Raw genomic sequence first — 15,795 nt, 5'->3', positions numbered from 1 at the left:
TCTTTGGGACACGTGGCCTGGGTGACTCAGGATGCACAAAGACTCATTAAGTGTGGCTGGCATGAACTGGGCTTCATCTGGGACGGGCACCGGGGAAGGCAAGAGGAAGGCTGCCCCATCAATTTCCACCTGGACTCCTGGCACAGCAAGACAGTCAACACTAGCAAGTAAAATATCCAGCAAAAAACAAAAAAGAAAGGAAGGAAGGAAGGAAGGAAGGAAGACAGAGAAAGAAAAGGAAAGGAAGGAAGGAAAATGAAAGAAATAAGGAAGGAAGGAGGGAGAGAGAAAGGAAGGAAGGAAAGGAGAAAGTAAAGAGAAAGAAAGAAGGAGAAAGAAAAGAGAAGGAAAGAGAAAGAAAGAAAGAAAGGAAGGAAGAAAGGAGGTAGGAAGGAAGGAAGGAAAGAAAGAAGGAAAGAAAGAAAGAAGGAGAAAGAAAGAAAGGAAGAAAGAAAGAAAGAAAGAAAGAAAGAAAGAAAGAAAGAAAGAAAGAAAGAAAGAAAGAAAGAAAGAAAGAAAGAAAGAAAGAAAGAAGGAAAAGAAAAAAGAGCAAACAAACGAACCCAGGCACCACTCAGAGGGCCGCCGGGGAGCCTGGGCTTGCGGTGACGTCACTCGGGGGCGGAGCCTCTCCCTCCGGGGGCGGGGCCAGGGTGCGGTGACGTCAGAGCGGGGCGGAGCCGCTTCCTGGGGGCCGGGCGTTGTGCGTCACGCGGGGCGGAGCTGCGGCGGCGCTCGGGGCGGCGCTGGGCGGTCGGTCACGTAGCTCAGGTTCCCGGGCTTGGGCTGAGTGAGTCGCGTGTTGTCCGGCGCTTTCTGACCCGGGCCCGCCGTTCCTCCGCCATCATGCCGATGTTCGTGGTCAACACCAACGTGCCCCGCGCCTCCGTGCCGGAAGGCCTCCTCTCCGAGCTCACTCAGCAGCTGGCGCAGGCCACCGGCAAGCCGGCCCAGGTTTGCAAGGGTGTGCCCGCAGGGGGGAGGTGGACCAGGCATGGGGGAGCCCACGGGTGTGGGGGAGCTGGGCCAGGGATGGGGGGAGCCTACTGGGGAAGGTGGGCCAGGGATGGGGGTGCCCACTGGGTGGGAAATGACCCAGGTGGTCCAGGGTGCCCATGGGAGGAAGTGGACCAGGGATGGGGTGAGCCCACTGGGGGGCAGGTGGTCCAGGGTGCCCCTTGGGTGAGGGGGGGTCAGAGCCGGGGGAGGGTGCCCACTGGGGGAGAGATGACCCAGATGGCCCAGGGTGCCCACTGGGGGGAGATGGACCAAGGATAGGGCGGGGAGATCGATGTCCGGAGCACATCGTGGATGCTCCGGGTCCCGTGAGGTGACCGCGTCCCGCCCTCCGCAGTACATCGCCGTGCACGTGGTCCCCGACCAGCTCATGGCCTTCGGCGGCTCCAGCGAGCCGTGCGCGCTCTGCAGCCTGCACAGCATCGGCAAGATCGGCGGCCCGCAGAACCGCACCTACAGCAAGCTGCTGTGCGGCCTGCTGGCCGACCGCCTGCGCATCAGCCAGGACAGGTGCGCGGGGTCCCTGCCCGCGAGCGAGGGGCTGGGAGGGGGGATCGAGAGCGGTGCGGGCTTCCCCCCCGCCCCCCGAGACCTCACGGTCCGCTGAGTCCCGCCTCTTCAATCCCTCGCAGGATCTACATCAACTACTACGACATGAACGCGGCCAACGTGGGCTGGAACGGCTCCACCTTCGCCTGAGGCCTGCGGCGGCCTGATTTTTACTGCTCTGCCTCCCACGGCGCTCTGCGCTCCTTCCACTCCTGCAAGGCCATGCTCCCGCTCGGGAGAAATAAACGGTTTTGAGACCACGAGCGCCTCGGCTTCCTTGGCTCGTAGAATGGCTGCAGGGATGGGGCCGGGCCGGGGAGGTTTGGGTGGGTTGCGGCGCAGTCTTGGGCAGTCACGGCTGGGAACTTGCCCCGAGCCTTTTTCAGCTCTTGCTTCACTGGAGCTAAGAGAGGTTGGCGTCTTGCCTGGGGCCATACACCCAGCGGGCAAAGTCAGCTGTCAGTATTGCCCTCTAAAGCAGGTTTTCTGCTCTGAGCTGGGATCCTGGTGGTGATGAGAGAGAGCTCTGTGGGATTAGAACTCCCGCACTAGTAGCTTCGGACTATGGGGTAATTGTTCACCTTAGCAAAGAATTGAAAAAATGGACTCAGGAAGGGTAAATTATGAGATTTATTTTAAGGATGTTAAGAGAGAAGGTAGGGGCTGGAGAGATGCCTTTGCAGTTAAAAGCACTTGACTGCACGAAGCCTAAGGACCCAGGTTCGACTCCCCAGAACCCATGTGAACCAGATGGCACATGCAGCTGAATTTGTCTGCAGTGGCTAGATGCCCTGGCGTGCCTATATTCTCTCTATCCCTACTAAATAATAAATAATAAAATGAGTATTTAAAATAAAGCCAAGGCCAGGTGTGGTGGCACAGATCTCAGCACTCTGGAGGGAGAGGTAGGACCGCCGTGAGTTCGAGGTCACCCTGAGACTACATAGTGAATTCCAAGTCAGCCTGGGCTACTGACATCCTGCCTTGAAAAGCCAAAAAAAAAAAAAAAAAAAACCTGCCAGGCATGGCTCATACATACCCCTTAATCTCAGCACGGGGGGTGGGGGGCAGAAGGAGAGTCAATGCCAGAGTGAGTTCCAGGTCAGGTGGGACTAGAGTAAGACCCTACCTCAAAAAAAAAAAAAAAAAGAGGGAAAGTATCTAAACCAACAGGAGTCCTGGGAAGGAGGAAATGAAAATCTCCCTCATACTGGGTGGGGGGAGGGGAGGGAAGAAAGCTTGGAGCGCGCACACGTTTTTCAGGCCTGAGTGAGCTTCACCAGGTTCAGGTGTACGGGATGTACCTGATTGCCTGGTGGGCCCCAGAGGACCACCGGCTTAGGAAGGGCCTACCTGTGGGAGTTAAGTCTGGAAAAGGAAAACAATTTCAGCCGGCATGGTGGTGCACATCTTTAATCCCAGCACTTGGGAGGCAGAGGTAGGAGGATTGCCATGAGTTTGAGGCTACCAAGACTACATAGTGAATTCCAGGTCGACATGAGCTAGAGTAAAAAACTACCTCAGGAAAAACAAGGAATCAAGGGCGGGAGAGACCCACATAAGCCAGATAGATGCGCAAGGTGACACGTGCATCCGGAATTCCTTTGCAGCAGCTGGTGTACCCATACTCTCTATCTCCCTGTCTGCAAATAAATAAAAATATCAAAAATGCTTTTAAAAAATGTGGGTTGGAGATGGCTTAGTGGTTAAGCACTAGCCTGTGAAGCCTAGGGACCCCGGTTTGAGGCTCGACTCCCAGGACCCACGTAAGCCAGATGCACAAGGGGCACATGCATCTGGAGTTCTTTTGTAGTGGCTGGAAGCCTGATGCGCCCATTCTCTATCTGCCTCTTTCTCTGTTAGTCGCTCTCAAATAAATAAAAATAGACAACAAAAAAGCTAGTTCCAGCCCTGCCACGGTAGGGAGGAGGCATCCATGTTTCTGTGGGCCAGTCCCTAGCTACCTGCCTTTCGGGACACAACTACCTTGCCTCTGATCCTGACACTGGCTCGCATGGTCAGGTTGATCTGGAGGGCAGATAATCGACGCGGCCTGCGTCTTTCTCAGCCCCACTTGCCTCCACTTTCCAGATGAGCAGAGCAAGCCAGGAAGCCCTCACTTGTAAGAGCCACTTTGTAGGGACCGGAGAGGTTTTTGAGTGGTAAAGGAGCTTGCTTGCAAAGCCTGACAGCCCCAATGCCCACGTAAAGCCAGATACACAGGGTGGCACATGTGTCTGGAGTTTGTGGTGACAAGAGACCCCAGCAGGCTCACTGTCTCTGCAAATAAACTTTAAAAGAGAAAGTAACTTTGTTGGGTTGGGGAGACGGTTCAATGGTAAAAGCTCTTGCCTGCAAAGCCCAATGACTGGAGTTCGATACCCCAGTACCCATGTAAAGGTGGCACATGCATCTGGAGTTCGTTTGCGGTGGCTAGAGGCTGTGGCACATCCAGTTTCTCTCTCTCTCTCTGCTTGCAAATAAATACATTTGTATTTTTAAATGGCCGGGCGTGGTAGCCCACACCTTTCATCCCAGCACTTAGGAGGCAGAGGATTGCTGTGAATTGGAGGCCATCCTGGGTCTTCAGAGTAAATTCCTGGGCTAGAGTGAGACCCTACTTCAAAAAAAAAAAAAAAAAATCACTCAAGTCAGGGCTGCAGTTTCTTCTATGGAAAATTGCTTGTTTTGGAATACGGGGACACTTCTCAGGTGTGTTGGTGGGCGAGGTGCTCAGAAGGTAGAGTTCCCCTTGTACCACTCTGCCCACTCCTCAACTCTGCCTGGCTTCTGCTCCCCTCAGCTTCTGAGAGCACCAGGCTGGGGAGGGGGGGCGGGGGCAATGATCCTGGAAAGACTTCGGGTGCCCTCTTACAGATTAGGATCCAGGCAGCGAAATCCCCCCACTTTTTTTCCTGGTAGGTAACTCGCTAGGGACTGGCCCACAGAAGCATGGATGCCACCTTGCCTACTATGGCAAGGCTAGAACTCCAGTCTGACCCAGTCTTAGCCAAGATGGCTGAAGGCAAGAGCTCCTCAACCACAACTTGCTGGCTTTTCCTTAGTCTCCTGGGGCTTAGCCCCGGTGGATGAGCCCCCTTCCTCAGTCAGTGCTCCTCTGGTGGGCCCAACAATCAGCTCGGTCCCCTCCCTTACACACAGTCTGGTGATGAGGCTCATTCTGATTGGATGTGTGGTTCCTGAAAATGGGCCTGAAACACTGCAATCTCTTAGTTCTCAGCCTCTTACCCTTCTTTGCCCTTTCTGTGCGGGGCATCTTCTGGGCCTCCTCCCGACCACTTTCCATGCAGTCAGGCTGGGAAGAAGGAGTATATGCTTTTTAAAATATATATATATATTTAGCTGGGCATGGTGGCGCTCGCCTTTAATCCCAGCACTTGGGAGGCAGAGGTAGGAGGATCGCCGTGAGTTCGAGGCCACCCTGAGATTACATAGTGAATTCCAGGTCAGCCTGGGCTAGAGTGAGACCTTACCTCGAAAAACCAAAAAAAAAAAAAAAAAGAAAGAAAGAAAAAAAATATATATATATATTTAAGCTGGGCATAGTGGCACACGCCTTTAATCCCAGCACTCGGGAGGCAGAGGTAGGAGGATCACTGTGAGTTCAAGGTCACCCTGAGACTACACAATGAATTCCAGGTCAGCGTGGACTAGAGTGAGACCCTACCTGAAAAAAAAAAAAAAATATATATATATATATATATACACATACATACATACATACATACATACACACACACACACATATACATACACACACACATTAGAGAGAGAGAGAAGCAGACACAGAATGGGCATGCTAGGGCTTTTAGACCTACAAATGAACTCCAGAGGCATGTGCCACCTTGTATATCTGGTTTATGTGGGTCCTGGGGAACTGAATCATGGTCCTTTGGCTTTGCAAGCAAGCACCTTAACCACTCAGCCATTTCTCCAGTCCCCCTTTTTTTTTTATTTTTTTCAAGGTAGGGCCTCACTGTAGCCAGGCTGACATGGAATTCACTCTATAGTCTCAGGGTGACCTCGAACTCACATCCTCCTACCTCTGCCTCCTGTGTGCTGGGACTAAAGGCAGGCACCACCAGCCCCGCGAGAATTCCTTTTGTCTGGGCACTTCCTGCTTTGCTCTGGGGTCTTCTCCTGGGTGTGAGTCCCTTCCTCAGAAGCTTATTCCAGGGAGAGAAACCTTTCCCTCTATGAGGGAGATCTCCATCTGCCCAGCAAGGCTGGGGAGGAAGAGGATTTCTCATGGCTTGGGCTCTCCTGCGTTGCTTTCCCTCTTTTGTTTTTTCTGGTTTTCTGAGATAGAGTCTCACTGTAGCCCAAGCTGACCTGGAATTCAGTCTGTAGTCTCAGGGTGGCCTTGAACTCACAGTGATCCTCCTACCTCTGCCTCCCGAGTGCTGGGATTAAAGGCGTGCGCCACCATGCCTGGCTCCTTTCCCTCTTAATCCTAATTCTCCCTAAAATAGCGTTCCTTATTTACTGTCCTTGGAGTCTGTGTTCTCAATTCTTTATTAATGTGGACAAGAACCTGAGACTTCAGAGCTGCTCACGTGGGCATTCTATTCCCACGGAGCTATTAATCCTGCATCGCCAGGACGTTAAAGGTGCTGGATCTCAGGCCACGGTCAAGAGCAAAATCAGAACTGGAGGGATTGCTCAGTGATTAAGGCGCTTGCCTGCAAAGTCTAACAACCCGGGTTCGATTCCCCAGAACCCACATAAAGCTAGATGCACAAAGTGACACATGAATTTGGAGTTTGTTTGCAGTGATCAGAGGCACTGATGCGCCCATTCTCTCTACATATCTGCCTCTCTCTGCTTGCAAATAATTAAAAGGAAAAGTCATTGGCAAGGTCCAGTGTGACTCGGGTCTCCAGCTCATTTAGGGCGTGGCAGGACTGTGGGCAGAATCAGCACCTGAGCCATAAGTCTATTCCTGTTGCTCCAGACTTGCGCCGTTGGCAGGGGTTTCTCGCCGTCTCACAGTATGAGATCCTACCAACCAGGGAGGCGCAACCACAATCACAGGAAATTCATCTCAGGTCTGGACTAGGATTGGTTAGGGCCAGCCTGGTGTCCTCCCTAAAGGAAAGGGCCTGTTCCATTCTTCCCACACTCCCTGTTCTTTGGAGAAGTGAAGTCTGCGAGAACTACTTGTACAGACGGGCTCCCACTGCTTCGTGTACCCGGTTCCTGGAGCCTGGGGAAGATGGTGCCTTGCCTCAATAGACTCCTGATGGCCCCAAGTCACTTTAGTCCCCTTATTCAGCCTCTGTCACTGCAAGAACATTCTATATGAAAGTGATTTTAAGAATTCTGAAGCCGGGCGCAGTGGCGCACGCCTTTAATATCAGGACTCGGTAGGCAGAGGTAGGTGGATCACCGTGAGTTCGAGGCCACCCTGAGACTACTGAGTGAATTCTATGCCAACCTGGGCTAGACTAAGACCCTACTTCAACCCTTAACACCCCCCCCCACAACAACAAAAAAATGTTTGTGGCTTTCCTGTAACAGGGCTTCGCCTCTTAGAGAAAAGATGGCCAGTTGTGGAGGCACATGACGGTAGGAAATCGCTGAAGACGCGGAAGGGGAAGGATCAAGAGTTTGATGCCAGCCTGGGCTACACATTTTCAGCACTTGGGAGACTTGGTGAGAGGGAGTACAGTTGGGGTGACTGGACCCCTGAAGGTAAAAAAAAAAAAAAAAAAAAAAAAAAAAAGGCAGAAAAGTTTGCACTTTCCAGAAATCAAAGATGATCTGACTTCAGATCTCTTGCCTAGTTCCCTAGACCTGTTTCTCCACAAGCAACCAGGACCCCTCCTGGGAGGGAGGTCTTTCATAGGATTTAAACACTGTGGTTCAGGCCCTGGAACTTGGTGTCTCAGGGTCCTGAGAGAGATAATTCATATGGAAGCACAAAAGTCCCAGAATAACAACAACAACAAAAACCTCCTAGAATAACCAAAATTATCCTCGACAAACCGTGCTTCCTTGCACACCCCTTCGGACCCAACAGGGTAGAGCGGACCCGCGATATTTCGCGAAAGCGCTCGGGACGTCAGCAGGTACCATCATGCTCCGCGCGGGGGGAGGGGGGGAGTGCTGGGAGGAACTACAGCCCCCAGCATGCACTGCGCGCAGAGGGCGGAGGAAGCTGTGGCTCCCAGCATGCTTTGAGGGAGGAGGTGCGGAGGCGGGGCACTTCCGCAGCCTGCGCGTGCTTAGACTGCTGGGCGGCGCAGGAAGGGCTGGACAGTGCCCAGGTGCCTGCGTGCTCGCCTTGAGTTGCATTCCTAGCACCTTAAAAAAAAAAAATTAGGTATTTATTGGGCTGGAGAGATGGCGTAGCGGTTAAGCGCTTGCCTGAGAAGCCTAAGGACTCCGGTTCGAGGCTCGGTTCCCCAGGTCCCACGTTAGCCAGATGCACAAGGGGGCGCACGCGTCTGGAGTTCGTTTGCAGAGGCTGGAAGCCCTGGCGCGCCCATTCTCTCTCTCTCCCTCTATCTGCCTTTCTCTCTGTGTCTGTCGCTCTCAAATAAATAAATAAGGTATTTATTTATTGAAAAGAGAAAGAATGGGCGCACCAGGGCCTCAGCCACTGCAGACGAACTCTAGACGCATGCACACCACCTTGTACATCTATCTAGCTTACGTAGAATTGAACCTGGTTCCTTGGGCTTTGCAGGCAAGCACCTTAACCACTGAGGCATCTCTCCAATCCCATTCCTCCCCCCCCTTTTTATTTTTTTAGATAGAGTCTCACTCTAGCCTCCCAAGTGCTGGGATTAAAGGCATGCCCCTCCTCCCTTTTTAAAATTTTTATTACTTTTTTAAACATTTATTTGCGAGAGACCAAATGCTGCAAACAAACTCCAGATGCATGTGCCACACTGTGCATCTGGCTTACTTGGGTCCTGAGGAGTCGAACCTGGGTCCTGTGGCTTTTGCAGTCAAGCGCCTTAACCTCCAAGCCATCCCATGAGGCTTCATGCCCCACGCCTTTAACTCCAGCATTCCCGAGGCAGAGGTAGGGGAATATAATTCGAAGCCAGCCTGGGACTACAGAGTGAGTTCCAGATCAGCCTGGGCTAGAATGAGACCCTACCTGGGGGTGGGGAGTGGGGAGAATAGAGGCCTCAGCTCTCAATCCACACAAATATAGCATCTGATATTTGACAAAGATGCCCAAAATACACACTGGAGAGAAGATAGCATCTCCAGTAAATTTGAAGCTGGGAAAACTGGATATAGACATTCCAAAGAAAAGATCCTTATCTCTCACCATGCACAAAAACCAACTGGAAGTGGATCAAGGACCTCAATGTTAATAGCGTATACTATAAGGCCAACAACCAACAAAAGAGGCCTCATGAAGGTCAAAAGCTTCTGTACTGCAAAGGAAACTGTCAACCAAGTGAAGAGCAGCCCAGTTTTGAAAAAACTGAGGGCTGGAGAGATGGCTTAGTGGTTAAGCGCTTGCCTGTGAAGGCTAAGGACTCCAGTTCTAGGCTCGGTTCCCCAGGTCCCACGTTAGCAGGATGCACAAGGGGGCGCACGCGTCTGGAGTTTGTTTGCAGTGGCTGGAAGCCCTGGCGCGCCCATTCTCTCTCTCTCTATCTATCTGCCTCTTTCTCTCTCTGTCACTCTCAAATAAAAATGAACCAAAAAATATTTTTTAAAAAAAGGAGCTATGGACTTCCGGTTAAGATGGCGGCGTAGGTACCACGCCAAAGCAGCCTAGGGGGGAAAAAGACCAAAAAAAACTCAGCAAAATACACACTTTTACTAAAAAGTGAGGTGTATAGGAAATTAAAGCGGCAGCAGAGAAGTAGAAGAGTTACAGAGCATCCAGAGCCCGCACAGGCGGGAAAAGCGGCTCCGGCAGCTCGGCCAACCACCGCGGCCGCGGCGCAGCAGAAAACCGCCAGACTCGGCTCGAGCCGCAGGAAAAGCCAGGTGCGGGATTTTCCCCTCACACCGTGCTGTCCACAACTTGGGAAACGTGAGGGGAGAGCGGCAGCGAGCAGCGGAGGAGCAGACCGCGAGGTAGAAGAACACGTGGAGCAGCGAGAGATCCAGAGCAGCCGCGGCTCCCTCCCCTCCCCCACCGCCTGAGCCCAGCTCCAGCGAACAGAGCAGCAGCCCGGGACCTGGCCACGCCAACTTGAGCTGACAGCGGGACCCAAGCAGGAGCAGAGTTCGGGAGCAACTTCAGCGGCTCCAGCACCGGTACCAGCGGCCCCAGCAGCAGCAGACCCAGGAGTGGCAGCAGCGGCAGATCCCGCAGCAGCATCTTCAGGGGGAGCAGCGGCAGTGGACACAGAAGCAGCTTCAGCAGCAGTGGTGGCTCCTGCAGTGGCAGCTACAGCAGCAGCAGAGGCAGCAGCAGCGGCTCAGTTTGCCCCGTAGGAAAAGCAAGTGCCCAGCTCCAGAAATCAGAACAGCAGCCCGACGACCCAGGCAGCAACTTGACTGAGACCAAAATCACCCAAGGTAACTGGGATTGCACCAGGGAAGGGTCTCACTTGGTCACAGGCTGACTTGGATCCCTCAACAGACCAGAAATCTAAACCTCTTTGTTGATAGAGGATCTGGTCATTATAATAACTACTCTTGCATACATACTCGGGGCTGTTTTTGATTGAATGTGTACAGTGTTTAGTTAAATTTTAGAATCTACCTGTATTTTATTCCACTCAGCCTGCTTGAATACTCCTATAGCAGGGAAACTCAACCCCTAAGAACATCTTTGTAGATACTCTGAGAGTCTTAAGAGCCACACCTAATACCTTAAGGTCCTACCCTGAAAATATATTACATCAAATCAATTGATACAGCTAAGAATACACAGCTAGCTAGAAAATCCAAGCATTAACTTAATCCAAGATGCAAAAATATATACATTATAACACAAGAAACACTAAAAAGCAAGACGATATAAATCCACCTAAAAGTATTAATGCATCAGAAATGTCCTCCAGTGAGAAAGAGTTAGAGGAAATGCCTGAGAAAGAGTTCAAAAGAATAATTATAAATATGTTCAAAGAGGTCAAAGAACACATGAAAACAATCAAGGAAGAAATCAAAGAGGAAATCAAAGAGGAAATCAAAGGAATCAAAGAAGAGGCAGAACACCAATTTAATGAAATAAAGAAGGCAATACAAGACATAAATAGGGAAATAGAAATAATAAAGAAAAACCAGTCAGAATTACTAGCAATGAAGAACACAGTTAATGAAATAAAAAACTCTATAGAAAATCTCACCAGTAGGATGGATGAGGGAGAGGACAGAATATCTAAGCTAGAAGACCAGGTGGCAGACCTAATGCAGTCCAACAAAGAGAAAGACAAACTTATAGAAAAGTATGATTGGGAATTTCAAGATATTCGGGACACTATGAAAAGATCCAATATAAGAATTCAGGGCATAGTAGAAGGAGAAGAACTCCACTCCAGAGGCATAGAAGGCATCTTCAACAAAATCATAGAGGAAAATTTCCCCCAAATTGGGAAAGAGGTGCCAATACAGATACAGGAAGCCTTTAGAACCCCAGCCAGACAAAACCCAGAAAGAACCTCTCCTCGCCATATTATAATCAAACTTCCAAACACACGCACCAAAGAAAAAATATTGAAAGCAGTTAGAGAGAAAAATCAAGTTACCTACAAAAGCAAGCCCATCAGGATTACAGCAGATTATTCAACACAAACTTTTAAAGCCAGAAGGGCTTGGAGTGATATATTCCAAGTTCTGAAAGATAACAACTGTCAACCAAGGTTACTTTATCCTGCAAAGTTATCCATTCAAATAGAGGGAGAAATAAAGACATTCCATGACAAAAGCAGGTTAAAGGAGTATTTGAAGACAAAACCAGCTCTACAGAAAATACTTGATAGAATCCTCCATGCTGAACCAAAGGAAAAGCACACATATAAGGAACTAGAAAAAACAAGCTATACTCAAATACCAGTTAACAGAACAGAGCACAGGTAGAACCAGAAACACACACACACACACAAATGGCAAACATAAATACACACCTTTCAATAATATCTCTTAATATCAACGGCCTCAATGCCCCAACGAAAAGACATAGATTTGCAGACTGGGTTAAAAAGCAGGATCCTACAATTTGTTGTCTCCAAGAAACTCACCTTTCTACAAAGGATAGACATTATCTTAGGGTGAAAGGTTGGAAGACGGTGTTTCAAGCAAATGGGCCTAGAAAACAAGCAGGGGTTGCTATCCTAATATCAGACAGGGTAGACTTTAGTCCGACGTTAGTCAAGAAAGATAAGGAAGGTCACTTTATATTGGTTAAGGGCACACTCCAACAGGAGGACATTACAATCCTAAACATATATGCACCTAACATGGGGGCTCCCAAATTCGTCAAACAAACACTATTAGAACTAAGGTCACAGATAACACCAAACACAGTGGTGGTGGGTGACTTTAACACCCCACTCTCATCAATTGACAGGTCATCCAGGGAAAGAATAAACAGAGAGGCATCTGGACTAAATGAGGTCATAGAAGGAATGGACCTAACAGATATATACAGGACATTTCATCCAAAGGCTGCAGAATATACATTCTTTTCAGCAGCACGTGGAACATTCTCTAAAATAGACCATATATTAGGACACAAAGCAAATCTTAACAAATTCAAGAAAATTGAAATAATTCCTTGCATTCTATCTGACCACAATGGAATTAAACTACAAATCAGTAGCAAGAAAGGCTATAGAGCATACACAAAATCATGGAAACTAAACAATACACTACTAAATGATGAGTGGGTCAATGAAGAAATCAAAAAGGAAATCAAAAAATTTATAGAGTCAAATGATAATGAGAACACAACATACCAAAATCTCTGGGACACAATGAAGACAGTTCTAAGAGGTAAATTTATAGCCTTAGGTGCCTATATTAAGAAATTAGAAAGGTCGCAAGTAAATGACCTAATGCTTCGCCTTAAAGCCTTGGAAAAAGAAGAACAAGGCAAACCAAAAATCAGTAGATGGGAAGAAATAATAAAGATTAGGGCAGAAATTAATGAAATAGAAACAAAAAGAACAATCCAAAGAATTAATGAAACAAAGAGTTGGTTCTTTGAAAGGATAAACAAGATTGATAAACCCTTAGCAAATCTGACCAAAAGAAAGAGAGAAGAGACACAAATTAATAAAATCAGAGATGAACAAGGTAACATCACAACAGATTCCAGAGAAATTCAAAAAATCATAGGGACATACTATAAAAGCATATACTCCACAAAGTATGAAAATCTGAAAGAAATGGATGATTTCCTTGATCTATATGACCTACCTAAATTAAATCAAAATGAGATTAATCACTTAAATAGACCTATAACAAACATGGAGATCCAAACAGTTATCAATAATCTCCCAACTAAAAAAAGCCCAGGCCCAGATGGATTCACTGCTGAATTTTACCAGACTTTTAAGGAAGAGCTAACACCATTGCTTCTTAAGCTTTTCCAGGAAATAGAAAAAGAAGGAATTCTACCAAACTCCTTCTATGAGGCCAGCATCACCCTGATACCAAAACCAGGCAAAGATAGAACAAAAAAAGAAAATTACAGACCAATCTCCCTCATGAACATAGATGCAAAAATTCTCAACAAAATATTGGCAAACAGAATACAAGAGCATATCAAAAAGATCATTCACCCTGACCAAGTAGGCTTTATCCCAGAGATGCAGGGATGGTTCAACATACGCAAATCTATAAATGTAATACATTACATAAACGGGTTGAAGGACAAAAATCACATGATCATCTCATTAGACGCAGAGAAAGCATTTGACAAAGTCCAATATCCCTTCATGATAAAAGTCCTTCAGAGACTGGGAATAGAAGGAACATATCTCAATATAATAAAGGCTATTTATGACAAGCCTACAGCCAACATATTACTAAATGGGGAAAAACTGGAAGCTTTTCCACTAAAATCAGGAACAAGACAAGGGTGTCCACTGTCCCCACTTCTATTTAATATAGTTTTGGAAGTCTTAGCCATAGCAATAAGGCAAGAGACACACATAAAAGGGATACAAATTGGAAAGGAAGAAATCAAGTTATCATTATTTGCAGATGGCATGATTCTATACATAAAGGACCCTAAAGACTCTACTAGCAAGCTGTTAGAGCTGATCAAAACCTACAGCAATGTAGCAGGATACAAAATAAATACACAGAAATCAGTAGCCTTCATATATGCTAACAACAAACACACAGAGGATGAAATCAGAGAATCACTCCCATTCACAATTGCATCAAAAAAAATAAAATACCTTGGAATAAACCTAACCAAGGAAGTGAAGAATCTATACAATGAGAACTTTGAAACACTCAAGCGAGAAATTGCAGAAGACACTAGAAAGTGGAGAAACATCCCTTGTTCCTGGATTGGAAGAATCAATATCGTGAAAATGGCAATCTTACCTAAAGCAATCTACACATTTAATGCAATCCCTATCAAAATTCCAAAGGCTTTCTTCATGGAAATAGAAAAAACAATCCAAAAATTCATTTGGAATCACAAAAATAACCTTGAATATCTAAAATAATACTGAGCAACAAAAAAGAGGCTGGTGGTATCACCATACCTGATTTTAACCTATACTACAGAGCCATAGTAACAAAAACAGCATGGTACTGGCACAAAAACAGACATGTAGATCAGTGGAACAGAATAGAGGACCCAGATGTAAGCCCAAGTAGCTATAGCCACCTGATATTCGATAAAAATGCCAAAAATACTCATTGGAGAAGAGACAGCCTCTTCAGCAAATGGTGTTTTGAAAACTGGATAAATATCTGCAGAAGGATGAAAATAGATTCTTCTCTCTTGCCATGCACAAGAATTAAGTCCAAATGGATTAAAGACCTGAACATCAGACCGGAAACTTTGAAACTGCTAGAGGAAAAAGTAGGGGAAACCCTTCAACATATTGGTCTTGGCAAAGACTTTCTGAATACAACCCCAATTGCTCAGGCAATAAAACCACAGATTAACCACTGGGACCTAATGAAATTACAAAGATTTTGCACCGCAAAGGACACAGTGAAAAAAGCAAAGAGGCAACCTACAGAATGGGAAAAAATCTTCGCCAGCTATATATCTGATAGAGGATTAATATCTAGGATATACAAAGAACTCAAAAAGTTAAATAATAAGGAATCAAACAAGCCAATCAAAAAATGGGCTATGGAGCTAAATAGAGAGTTCTGAAAGGAAGAAATACGAATGGCATATAAGCATCTAAAAAAATGTTCTATGTCACTAGTCATCAGGGAAATCCAGATTAAAAGTACATTGAGATTCCATCTCACTCCTGTCAGATTGGCCACCATCATGAAAACAAATGATCATAAATGTTGGCGGGGATGTGGAAAAAAAGGAACCCTTCTGCACTGCTGGTGGGAATGCAATCTGGTCCAGCCATTGTGGAAAACAGTGTGGAGGTTCCTAAAACAGCTAGAGATTGATCTACCATATGACCCAGCTATAGCACTCCTAGGCATATATCCAAAGGACTCATCTCATTTCCTTAGAAGTACATGCTCAACCATGTTTATTGCTGCTCAATTTATAATAGCTGGGAAATGGAACCAGCCTAGATGTCCCTCAACAGATGAGTGGATAATGAAGATGTGGTACATTTATACAATGGAGTTCTACTCAGCGGTAAAGAAAGATGAAGTTATGAAATTTACAGAAAAATGGATGGACCTGGAAAGTATTATACTAAGTCAGGTAACCCAGGCCCAGAAAGCCAAGCGCCACATGTTCTCTCTCATATATGGATCCTAGCTACAGATGACTGGGCTTCTGTGTGAGAATGAAAATACTTAGTAGCAGAGGCCAGTAAGTTGAAAAGGAGACATAAAGGGTGGAGAAAGGAAGGGAGGAGGATACTTAATAGGTTGATTTTGTATATATGTAATTACAATGATTGTAATGGGGAGGTAATATGATGGAGAATGGAATTTCAAATGGGAAAGTGTGGGGGTGGGGAGGGAGGGAATTACCATGGGATATATTTTATAATCATGGAAAATGTTAATAAAAATTTTTAAAAAAAAAAAGAGTAGCTATAGGGCTGAGAGATGGATCAGTGGTTAAAGTCACTGGCTTGTAAAACCTGTAAGGCCCGGCTTCAATTT

General features: G+C 47.0%; 1 protein-coding gene across 1 annotated transcript; it reads left to right on the top strand.

Annotated features, from left to right (window-relative positions):
- The first annotated feature begins 721 nt into the window (after positions 1 to 721).
- On the top strand, positions 722 to 1,826 carry Mif (macrophage migration inhibitory factor). Its single transcript, XM_004673048.2, has 3 exons — positions 722 to 954; positions 1,355 to 1,527; positions 1,650 to 1,826. The coding sequence occupies exons 1-3, from the start codon at positions 847 to 849 to the stop codon at positions 1,714 to 1,716; spliced, it is 348 nt and encodes a 115-aa protein (XP_004673105.1). The 5' UTR covers positions 722 to 846; the 3' UTR covers positions 1,717 to 1,826.
- The last annotated feature ends 13,969 nt before the right edge of the window (positions 1,827 to 15,795 follow it).

This window comes from Jaculus jaculus, chromosome 13 (genome assembly GCF_020740685.1).
Source record: "Jaculus jaculus isolate mJacJac1 chromosome 13, mJacJac1.mat.Y.cur, whole genome shotgun sequence".
Classification (NCBI taxonomy): Eukaryota; Metazoa; Chordata; class Mammalia; order Rodentia; family Dipodidae; genus Jaculus; species Jaculus jaculus.
The sequence above is the reverse complement of the archived record's forward strand: the minus strand, read 5'-3'. Positions and strand labels throughout refer to the sequence as shown.

Bases quoted from the DNA above. Each gene is read 5' to 3' on its own strand.
- Mif (XM_004673048.2), top strand. From the start codon at position 847: ATGCCGATGTTCGTGGTCAACACCAACGTGCCCCGCGCCTCCGTGCCG. The intron at 955-1,354 runs GTTTGCAAGGGT...CGCCCTCCGCAG, and splicing joins CCACCGGCAAGCCGGCCCAG to TACATCGCCGTGCACGTGGT. The intron at 1,528-1,649 runs GTGCGCGGGGTC...AATCCCTCGCAG, and splicing joins CTGCGCATCAGCCAGGACAG to GATCTACATCAACTACTACG.